Source organism: Anas acuta, chromosome 10 (assembly GCF_963932015.1).
Source record: "Anas acuta chromosome 10, bAnaAcu1.1, whole genome shotgun sequence".
In the NCBI taxonomy this organism is placed as follows: domain Eukaryota; kingdom Metazoa; phylum Chordata; class Aves; order Anseriformes; family Anatidae; genus Anas; species Anas acuta.
In genome coordinates this window covers 15,685,545-15,697,603 of record NC_088988.1, presented here as the reverse complement: position 1 = coordinate 15,697,603, position 12,059 = coordinate 15,685,545, and the positions used below count along the sequence as shown (strand labels likewise).

At 36.7% G+C, this 12,059-nt stretch overlaps 1 protein-coding gene across 3 annotated transcripts in view; it reads left to right on the top strand.

The window, feature by feature from the left end:
• The window catches only part of FTO (FTO alpha-ketoglutarate dependent dioxygenase), a 242,386-nt gene that overhangs the window by 100,044 nt on the left and 130,283 nt on the right, over nt 1-12,059 (top strand). For all 3 annotated transcript variants that reach the window (XM_068692994.1, XM_068692993.1, XM_068692991.1), the window contains exon 8: nt 5,897-6,021. In XM_068692994.1, coding sequence (XP_068549095.1) covers nt 5,897-6,021 — 125 coding nt within the window. The remainder of the gene's footprint in view (nt 1-5,896; nt 6,022-12,059) is intronic.

Genomic DNA, 12,059 nt, shown 5'->3' with positions numbered 1-12,059 from the left:
TACCACAGTTTTAAAATAAATTGGCCTTCCTTCTCAAATGAAAGTTGATGTTTTGTCTCCAGTCTGATAAAAGAAAGCACACGCTAGTGTATTGCTTTCTTTCAGGAATTTTTTTGTTTTGTTTTATAGGCTCTTTAAAAGTAAATTGTTTTAGATGTTGCAGTGACTTCTCTGACTCTCAGGAAGAAAACAGTTAATAATAATTTCTTTCCTTTCAGCTCCCTTGAGCCTACCTTCGTTGTACAGTTTGCATATAACAGCTAGTAAGAGTAGAATGTAGTGAACCTTAAACAAATCTATTAGGATCACCATGGCAAGAAACTGGGAAAATGGCAGGAAAAACGAACAATGATTTTGTAAACCCTCCAAAGGTCAGAAAAAGGCTTTCAGTAAGTATGCAGAGGCTAGAAATCAAATCCCATTTCCTATCATAAGAAACCAGTTGTTTTAGCAGCAGTGGTTAATGTACTGTATGTGAAAGATTTAAGACTAGTTGGAAAGCTTTGCTTCTGTTTTATTAGGCTGCTATTGAAAAGCCAACAGCATAACTTCAACTAGGTGCTTTGAGATTTCTTAATGGGCTGTCAAGGGCAAGACACCAGGTCTGTGCTATACTAGCTCTTTCCTGTACATTAAAACAACAGGGGCCAAATGATCATATACAGAAGTATGAATTACTTGATGCTTTCTCTGTTCCATATGGTCAGCCATGTCTTTGGCAATTAATCATGTACAGAATCAGTTGAGTGCTCTCTGAAGCATTGAAGTCAACATTTAGTTGTACCTGTGCCAGTGGGGGCAGTGGGGGTTGCAAGCGTAAAATAGCAGGATGAAGAGCTGCTGGCGCCGAAGCCAGAGCAGCTGGCTTCTATAAACAACACTTTTTTCCTCTTTACCTTTTTTTTTTTTTTTTTAACTTTCTTTGACAAACATGAGCCATTTTTCAATATCATCCAAAACATGAGGGTTGCTGAGTGAATCTGTGATATCTGGCATAGTGGATTAATAAACAAAAGGCAGAGAATTGGGTTTAATGTGCCCAAATTGCTGGGTGATAACTTAAACCATACTGGCTACTTCCACATCTCAGTGAAAATGGCTGCATTTACTCATATTTTAAGTTAAAAAAATTTAAAAGCAAAGAAGAAATGAGCAGTGGTTTGTAAGCAATTACTAGCTTTTTTTATCACATGGAAGTTATGACATGTTAAATTAATATGGCTTAATAGATTACAGGTTCTTTTTTTCTCTAAAAGGCACAGTGTTCTGGTTTTGTAGACTTTCATCAGGGTACACTAACAGCAAAATAGTGACAAAGATAACAAGGAAGATGCAGAAAGGCTTAAATTGTAGCCCTGTTTACAGATTTTACACTTGCTGTTTTTCCTTCCTCTGCTAGTTATTGACTGTTGAGAGATGACTGCTACATTAAAGTGGAAGTGATTAGTAAAGATTCAGAAGCTTATCCTATTTAAACTGGTGATGAGTAAATTCAATCTTTAACTCGGAATGAAAAATCTCATTTGTTGACCCAATAACGTGGGACCAAAAGATGAACTGTCCCAAGTGCCACTTCAGCTCAGACTGAAGGCTAGTTTGTTTGACAGAGTATTAGGCTTTGTGTCTCCAGCTATACATGTTTCTAATCCTGAGAGGTCCGTATTGAAGGAAGGGTAATCAAACTTTAAAAGACTAAAAAGGTACCAGTGTGGGGTTTTTTGAGTGTGTTATTGAGGATGCTTTGTTTGTTTGTTTGTTAAGCAGAATAGTCCCTTATTTATGTTGGAACGTAATTTCTTCTGTGTATGCAAGAAAAAGAAAAAAAAAGTATACCAGTTATCCTGTTACAATAGCTTTAAGACTAATAAAAAACATAATTTTAAGTGTGTATCCTGGATATAGTAATAGTAATAATAGTAATATATAATTCTAACAGTTTCTATTCAGACATGTCACTGATATATTTCATCAGTGGCAATGAGATGAATATGATATTGGTCTTTTAAAATACATTTCTTGCATAGTAAATATGTCAGTATAGCAATAGATATTTAGTTCTGCCATTGAACCAGGAGGAAGGTAAAGGATATCATTTGCTAAACAGCCTTGCATAGAAGACCAGATTGGCAGCTGCTTTATATATGCACATGTACTTTGTGTTGTTTTGTTTTTTTGAGGTGGGTTCTGTGTTGTTGTGTTTTCCATATTTTTACGACCGTGCCATTTGGGAATTACAAAGAAAATGCCCTAAATATTTAAATAGATTTATAAGGAAAAAGGGGGAAGATTTGAAGATGTTAACATTGCTATTTATTAAAGACACATGCTGGCCAATGAGACAAGAAGTTGCTTCCCCCAAGTGATAAGCAATTTACGTAATCTTGTTGCTTGGGTTGTCCAGGATATGTTTTTGCCAGCTCAGGAAGCAAAAGAAAGAAAGTTTCAACAATCTGTAAACATTACCACCCTCAAGAATCTCTGCGAGCCCAAGGATGAGATAAGACAGGCTGTAGGGCTGGCTGCATTGTTTGTTTATTCGACTGTCCTCTGGTCCCAAGTGTGCTGAACAACACTGAGTCAGTGTTGAGTCCAGTTCAGAAAAGTGAAGGCTTCACTCAGCGTTGGGCACAGGGGGCCTCTGTAGACAATTATCTGTCATTAAAGAACATTAAAAGGATTGAGACACGGGGTCAGATTTTCTTTGATGGGATGTGCAACTATAGTGATGTTCAAAAGAAGGTCATTCCTGCCCTTTAGAGTAGGGGTGGTATCGGCCGGGTTTCTGATGGATTTTTATCAGTGTTGATGTGAGGAAATGGCTTTCCCAGCTGATAACATCTTTGACCGAGTTTCTTGAACCCTTGACCTTTATCAGTCAAGGTATATATTGAATCCCCTTGTTAAAAATAAATCCCAAAACAAGTTACTTGCAAAACCCAATCTTTCAAAGGAGGGTGTTTTGTAATATAATTTTACCCAGAATGCTGCTTTATTTATTACAATTTAGGATTTTTATTGAGACAATAAGAATAGAGAGTTATTAAGAAATGCCTCTATAAAAGCTACATATCAAACCCTGCACTCGTATTCCAGGTAACCTTACTGCCCTTAGCACTCCTAGGAAACAAGTAAATCAGTTAAATTGCTATGTATTGTTGTTGTATGTTGCTTAATGTACTATTTCACCCTCAAGGTAGCTGCAGCAGTACTCGCAGGGCTCAGTAAAGAAGCGTTTATGATGGCAGTGTCAAACTGCGCTTGACTTGAACTGTCTGCATCACCAGAGAAATGAAAGGTGTTAACAGAACTCTGGGGCAATATAGTTGTTCTCTCAGTAAAAATTAAATTATGTTCAATTTCCAGAATTATGATGTAGAAGAAGGGGACTTTACATTAGTGGAATGCAGTACCAAAGCTGCAATGTGGCTGGGCCACCAGCATTCATACACAAGCATTACGTGACTGTGAATATTTGGAGAAGTGGTCACCCAGCTTTGCTGACTGATAAAACTCCAATGACATCCTGTTTTGATAAAATTTTAAGTCAAAAGTCCTTAGCAACTATCAGTTCTCCATGGTTTACACTTTGGGAACCACTTATTTATTTAGGGGATCTTGATGCTTTTTGCCTGCAAATAATTATACTAGCAGATTTGTCTGGCATTGCATCATTAAACTTTGTGGCTTTTCTGCAGTCTTGGAGGGAAATAGATTTAGACACCATCACCAGCTTCACCATCTCCTGTGGATTTCCCGGTCCCATTGTGAATAATAAGGGTATCCAAGAATTCCGAAAGGGAAATCCTGGTGTACTGCCTGGTGTGGCCAGTCTGATCGTGCTGTTATATGGAGATAAGTTTTACCTGTAGTGCTGTGTCAAAAGTCTTGAAATACAAATGTTAGAGCCTTAAGAGGCATATTTATTCTGAATGGCAAGGACTGTTCATTTTCATTTCTTGCAGGATGTACATCTCTTCATCTGACGTGAGTGTGTTCTCACGTGTTGAAGTCCTCTATCAAATCCTGCTTTAACTGTGCAGTTCCTGGAAGCGAGCCTAAGAGCAGGCCTGTTGAAGTTGGTGGATAGGAGAGCTTGTGGAAAAGATGTTGTAGGTCAATGCAAGGGAAACCCATGTTGGAGAATCCTAATCTGAAATTATTCCCTGGCTTTTTGTTTGCTTTGTAATGTCATAGCAGGGTCAAGAATGTGATCTGTATAGACAGAGTTTTAGACATTCGGTGTTCTTTTGTTTATGTTTTGTTGGTTTTTTTCATATTTATTTTAAGAAACTGTTCTTTCTGATATGTAAGTTTGGTATGATGGGGTAAGGCCTTTTGGTAGGCCAACCGATAGAGCTAGGAGATGGAGTGGAAGATGGATGCTTTGTGTTCTTTGTTATCTGATATTGGTGTAATAAAAGTATTTTCTATATGAATCCTATCACGCTTGTCTTTTGGAACCATCATCACAGTAGCAAGGCCACTGCTACTTTGCATAGCTTAACAAGTGTATAATCTGCATACTTTTCTAACTCATGGAAAAAAATACCAGACCAAGAACAGATCTTCCTGTTTTCACAACCTGAAGATAATGACCATTTATCTCGCAGAAGCCCCAGAGGAATCTGTGCGTGTCCACTTGGGCAGGACAGACTGAAGTGTGCTGTGATGCTGAGAAGGAGGCTGTGTGCCATGCCTGTTCGTCTTGTTCCCATAAAAGAGGCCATGCTGGGGGAAGCATTTATAGTTATTGGTGATATTTGAGTTGGGTTTTGAAACTCACTTCCATAACTGCTCAAGTCAGAAACATATTTTAGCGTCCTTTTCAGTGGAATAAACTAGGTTTATGTAAGGATTCCGTCCACTTAGTCACATCCTTCCCAAAAGCATTTAGATACTTTGGTCTGGTTGTGGAATATGTGAATGAAGGTTAGAGTATCAAAGATAATTAAGTGAAAATCAGAGGCTGTTTAAGGAGAGAAAGAAAAATAAATTATTCCCACTGAAGGAGAAGACTTCAGCATGGACTCAAGCTCTGTGGTGTGGTTGGACTGCTGCCTGTGCAGTCAGCACAGCACTGTACACATCAGTTGAATGAGCATCAGCACGCTCTGGTTTTGCCCCAAGTTTGCAGCCATGGAAAGCAGAGGGGAAAGAAGAGGAGGAAACTGTGAATGAGTTTGTAGTAGTAGCAGGCAAAGGAGGAGTGATGGACTTGGAGTTGACTGGCTGGGTGGCTGAAGGACAGATCTGCAGTTTTGTTGGTTTAACTGTTAATGCAACATTTGGAAAAGCCAACAACTTGAGCTCTGCAGGGCCTGAGCATTAGCCTGCTCCACAGTGAAGTCTTCTGTATGTATTTTTTTCCAGCAATTTGTAGTGTATTCCATAAAGAAAAAAAGGTAGAGTTTTGCTACTTGTTTACTTGAAATATTTCATGACAAATGGAGCATGGGGACATGATTAGAAATTCCTTTCAGAAGATAAAATACAAACAGGAATTGTCTTCAGTAGGATAAAAGGGTTGGGGGGAGTCCCCCAAACAAATGCTGTAGTAAGGGAAACACTTCTGATATAATGTGATATAAGAAAATGTTTAAAAGAGAAAAGAATTATATCTTTTTAAAAAAAAAATGTTAGAATGCACAATGTCTTGTTATGTTACTTAAGGCAATGAGATTTTAAGGTTTACCTTATGTGCCATGTACATTGATTAAGTACTGAATATATGGTGGCCATTTCTAACCATCATTTACTGTATTGATTTGTCAGCAGTGGAAGTGTAATAAAAAAAGGTATTGATTTACTGTCCTTATTTGCTTATGGGCTTTTTATTAATTTTACACATTGTTTCCTATTTCTAGATTATAATTTTTATGTGTTTTTCCCCTTTAAGTCAAGCCTGGTCCTCCATGAAGTTAGAAAAAAGGAACAAACTGAAGAACAAAGGAATGAAACCATCAGCTGCTTCTTGCTAGTTCTTACAGAGCGACAAAGGCTACGTAAAGAGTGGACAGCAAGGTGAGACATTGGAGAAAGATAGTGAGATATTGAAATTAGAAATAAGTCTATCAAATATAGTTCTATTAAACCACTTCTAGGGAGTCAAAAAAAAAATAGATGTTTAAAAAAATTCGCAAGTTTTACAGTTCAACTGGTATTTTTCTCTGAATGGAAGAATACTTCATGTTTCTGCTTCTGATTACAGATACAATTTGTGGGGTAGAATGCTCCTTTACTGTGCTTATGTAGTACAATGTATTGAGAATACCTTGATAGACAGCATAGATATTTGAGGATTGCTGTTGCCTTAAATGCCCTGAGGTTTTCCTTATACTATGAACAATATGAGCAATATGCCCAGCAGGGTTGCCATACTAAAAGGTGTCCATTTTGCCTGCTTTCTTCACAACGCTCACACTTCTTGTGGTTCACTACTTGTGTTAACCAGATTGTGTTGGGTGAGATTGGCATACATGTACATATTTCTACGTGGGTTCTTAAAATGAGCATATTGCTCTATTATGAGCAGGTGATGTTATTAACAATTTTAAGAAGTTGTTCGTGTTTGTATTTCAAAAATTTATATTACTGTACTGTAGTCAGATTAATGTATTTTGGAAACAGTTGCATCATACTTCTAGTTCTTCCAGAAATATGTGAATTCAAAAAAAACAAAATTGCCATATGCAACTGTCTTTCCAGCATCTGCCTTCTTCTCTTTACCTGTGGAGTCCATCTCAACTTTTTTCACATTTCTAAAAGCTGTAGATCTATATTTATTTATTTATTTATTCTTATTTATGATAAATAATTACATATAATACCTGTTAGTCTCTGAATTTTTTCTTCTAAATGTATAGCTCCTTTTAAGACCAGGAGATGTCCTGCGCTTACAATGAAATACAGGTTTTAGTCAAATTTTCTTTATGAGACTTGGTTTATCAAAACTAACACTTAACTACTTAACTGGCATGATTTTTGACCTGCACTATATGTTCCAATTAAGAGAGTTCTCCTTTTTTTTTTTTTTTTTAATGTGTAACTTATGAAATGTCCTGAGGTTTCTTAGATTGACTAGAAAGTCAGTTGTAGATATCAGATCTGACACTTGTCTGTGTTTGCGCTCCCAGTAATTGTATTGATAGCACTTGAAACATTTTAGAAGCTTTAGATAGAAATTAAGCATTGCTACATAGTAGCACCTATTACAACTTAGAAACAGTGTTTTTATAAATTTGCTTTTTTATGCATATGTGATATTTGTTTGTATACTATGACTTAAGAACTCAGAGTAGAAAAGAGCTCAGTAAGGTGGGTCTATAATATTGTTCAGATTGTATGTGTGTTTTGTTTCTTCCTTTTTAAGAAATTTAAGAGAATTATATTGTTTGTGTGTTTTGGGTTTATTTTTTTTTTGGTTGTGTTTTTTTGTTTTCCATCACCATACTTCATAAATACTGCAAATAGTTTGACTACGTTGGAAACAGAGGAAATCACTTAAAGCTTTTCCTTGGGACATGTGCATCCTCGTTGTGAACCAGAACAGAAAGCTTTCTAGAGATAGAGCAAGGCTAAATAATTGTAATGAGTGGAATATCTTTTTCGTGTTTGTTTAGCTTAACAATAATACCCTAATATACTAAGTCAACAGGAATCACAGCAATCAAGAGTCATTTAAAAATAATGTGGTTACAGTGTTTCTGGCCTCCGCTTTTACAGTTCATGATTTAATCGGAGGCTGGAGCCAACGTTGCAGTTGTAGACATAGCCTTGTCTGACACACAAATGCCAGAGCTCTTGGGTGGGGGTAGGGAGAGGCTTAGAAGCAGACAAAGTGCAGGCCTCCTTAAAACTAAACACCTGAAAGAAAATTTCAAGAGCATTGTGCCTTGAAAGTTCTGAAAGAAAGTGTCCTTTGAGTATTAAATATCCTTAATCCTTTTTCTTTCCATTTGATGTTTCCCATCCCAGTGACCTATCTGAGTCTCATCCATATGATCTGCATAAACAGACTGTTACCATACACCTCACTTCACTTCATCAAAGCTTCAGCTCCATGTCTGGAATGAAGCACTGACTGTGGTAGCCATCAAGCATCCAGTGGTGAAAGTTATAAAATGTCCGCCGTGGTACTAGCAGGGCTGCCCATGTTTTAGAGATCAGTCTATTGTGTACTTTGGAATTACATGAGAAAAATGTGCTTGGACAGGAAATAATTAGCACTTGTCAAAGGGCAGGCAATAGGTTACAGTATTTTACTTTCAACAGGCTATCAGGGGATCAGCTAGATTAGATAATAGAATTTTTTTTCCTCTGGAAGTTAAATACAGATGACTCTAATTACCTTACATTGTGCATTAGAGAGCACATTATGAACAGTACAACTCCAAGAAATTTAGGTCAACGAAGGGAGGGCAGCTGGCGAAAACTTTACTCTGCACTTGGCCTTCGTAGAATTATGTAGGCATTCTGTTCTTTCACACGTTTTATTTGTCTTTGTCGCCTTAAGTAAAAAAAATAAAATAAATCTGGGAATTGTTAGTATAAACGGGTTGAAACTTTACAAATTTGCCTTTCTCAGAGGAAAAAAAAAAGAAGGTGTCTGTCACGTTTTGGTGTGTACATGTCTACTTGGATAATGCATCTTACCACATCCTCTGCTTTGAAGTTGTACCAGTGCTTCTGCATATTAACCAGTGGAAAGCACTCTAAGCTGTTAGTTCAGCACCATGGTCCAGGCTGCGTGGTAGCACGTAGGTGTTCCAGCCCTCCATCTCGTATCCTATCGACTCGAAGATGTCGTTGGTCTCATAGTTACTGTGCAGGTCTTCCAAGGATTCAAGTTGTTCCCTGTTGAGTGGCAGTGATCCAAAAGACTTCAGGTAGGACTCAGTGAATGTCCTCTAAGTGTTAACAGAAATGGTCCAGAGTTGCTTAAAGCCTCAGATTTGTTTATACTGCTTGATAGCGCCTGATGGACAGGTTGTTATAGCTGTTAAAGAGCTGCTCTAGCCCTTTGAACTGACCCTTTCTTAACCTCTGCTTAGAAAAGGTCACCCTTCGGCTTATGGAGGGAGGGGAACCTCGGACTCTACTGTAACAAACAGAGGGTAAAGGGAACAGCTGTGAATTTTGGGTTAACCATGCAAACCTGTGTAGACTTTTTGGGGTCACTCTATGATAATGAAAATTGTTACCAAATTATATGGAAGTTTAACAGCAATAGTGGGAAAGAGAGGGTGGAGTCTAATGCATTGGGTTTGATAAATGAAGTGTGAAGTTACCCATCTGGCTCTAGACAGCCCTCTTTTTCTCTGCAAAAGGGAAACATTTAAAAATAACCATGGTACATCTAGAATCAATGACCCATACAGAGAGCTGGAATAGATCAAGATTTAACGGTGACTGTGGAAGAAATTATCATTTGAAAAGTGAGACAAAGGATGAAAAAGTACAGTTCAATATCTGCACCTGATTCATTTTCAAAAATGGTCTTATATTTTTAGCCCGCTAATGATGCTATTGACATTTTTTGATCTTTTTAACTGGAAACAGGAAAGTTGTTAATATCATAAAGAAACAGTTTGGCCAAAAAAAAAAAAAAAAGTAGTACTTGAATTTCAAGAGAGAATGTTGTACTTTTGCACATTGGTGAATGTCCAACGGAACTGGGCAGCAAAGCTCAATAAAAATTCTCTCATTCCTCCTCTTAATAAAACTTGTACCAAGTTATAATAATATTGCCTTTAAGGCATGGATGTCATACTCTGCTTAATTGCTTGTAGTTTTTGTTCTATTTTTTGTTTAAATACATTGCTACCAAACTCATCTGTCATCAAGCAATCAACAATAGATTAATTTAAAGGATAATTTAACTACATTGAAAATATTAACTCATAGAAAAAGATGGTTAGTGAAGTAATTATTAAAATCAATCTTTTTCATGCAAAAAAATTTATTAGTCTGAAAGGGTTCTGTTATGAGGCGGCCTAGTGTCCACTATGCTATTTCACTCAGTGAAATTTGCACCATTTCTCTTAAGGGAAATTCAGTCAGCTAAGGAGAAATGTGAAGTTTTGGATAAAAATCTAATGATGTGAAAAGTTTGATAGGAAAAACAAAATTATTCATGATAGTTGTATTCTCATAGTTGTGCTAGTTGGATTCCGAAATCTTAATGGAGTTCTCTCTAAACCATCATATAATGACAAATTGACATAGTGAAAACAGAATAAACATTCAATAAATAATTTAAACCAAAGTAAACAGAATTCTTCTGGTTCATGAGATAAACAGCAGAAAAGTGTTAATTGATTATATCTTGTAAGAATCAATAGCTTAAATCCTTGGCTCATTGAAATAATACAGTGAGAAAAATCTATTTTATGAGGTCATTGCTGCAACCCATAGCATTTTGTGGATCAGATCACTGTGTATTTTTTAGAGTTATATTCTTCCATCTTTACATAACCCTTCAAAAGAGAACCTCTTACTTATGGCAACTAGTATGAGCTCCTAGTTTCACATCAAAGTTAACTACAATTCCTTAAAGTTTTTGAGATATTTTGTTGTTTTCTGTTTTGAAGAAAAGTTGTTTTTATTCTTGCACATTACCTCTGTCTACACTGGAATTTTAAGTCATGCCTAAGAAGGTAAATGAGGTAGATTTTGCTCTTAGCTCCAGTAGCAGAAAATGTTGATGTGAAGAAACCTTTTCTTCTATAACGAGAGAAAAGTCAACTGGTTAAGAAGTTAACGTGGGCTCTGGGTAAATTGGAGTAGTTTTCCTTCTGTCAGACTCAAGAAGTCAGTAACTGCCAGATTTTAAAAGAAACGTGGTAAGGCCAGTTCAAAGACTGGTTGACAAATATCACAGAATATAACTATGTGAAATATGAACACTTCAGAAACAGGAACTATACCAGTGCCAAAGCTTTAACAGTTAAAGGACAGAAGTATCGAGTAAAGTCTGACAGAAAGTGGAGAAAATATTTATGTTATTTACAATTTTTGCAGTTGTTTTGTGTAATGTTAGCATGACAGATTTTTTTTCTTTTGTGGGAATCCAGCGTCTATGTTTCTGAAATTAGTAACGATCTCAGTATACACAGCTGTGTGATCTCCAGTGGGATTTTGTAACAGTCGTCCTCTCTAGGCAATAAATGTGTCAGCCGGAATGGATATTCAGTAAGTTAGCAACAAGCATAACAATTAGCAACAAACAAGAACAAATTTTGATTCATCATTTAGGAAATCACAGGGGGGAAAAACAACCAAACAAACAGAAGATTAGATTGGATTTGTTTGATTTTCTTGTGTGTTTGTGTTCTTTAAAAGAAGAAAATTAAACTATTCAGCACCAATTTTGTATCCTAAAAAAAAAGTAAACTCATGTTGTGAGTTAGATGATGATACTGAATACATCATGTTAATGGGGAAGATGCTCTGAGGCAGACTGCAAACCAACCTTGCAGCTTTTAAATGAACGTAGAAAATGCTGAGACTTCAATGAAGTTGTCAGGTCTCCTGCTGTAGTTATGCTTAGACATCAGCTGCCTTGATTGACCTTTGACTTCTCTCCGGTTCCTTATTGCCAGACTTCTTTTGCTTCGTGTGACCCTTCCTGTTCTCTGCCTGTCTTTCACCTGTGTTTCTTGTTCTGGGGAGTCTTTGAAGCAGCCAGGCCTGGCATCAATAGGTACAAGTACTTTGCACAATGGAAGTACTGCTTGATTAAATCTTGCTGTTTAACAACCACTCTTATTTTCTTTAAAGCAGCTTTGACCCTTTACCCTTGAAAAAAAAATCATTTACAAGCTTGGATATTTACAGAAAATGGTTCTTCTTACCTGGTGATCTCACTATAGACACAGCAAATATGGTATAAAAGACATCTTTTGGTATAAGGACTTTAAATGAATGCTACGTAGCAGTCTAGAAGGAAAGTCATGGAGATCATCTTTGTGTGGCTTTTGTGTGCATCTTCTGTTATGCCACTTTGTGGAGGATTGTTTATTCTGATGGTTATGTTACCATTTTAGTTTAGTTTTAATTCT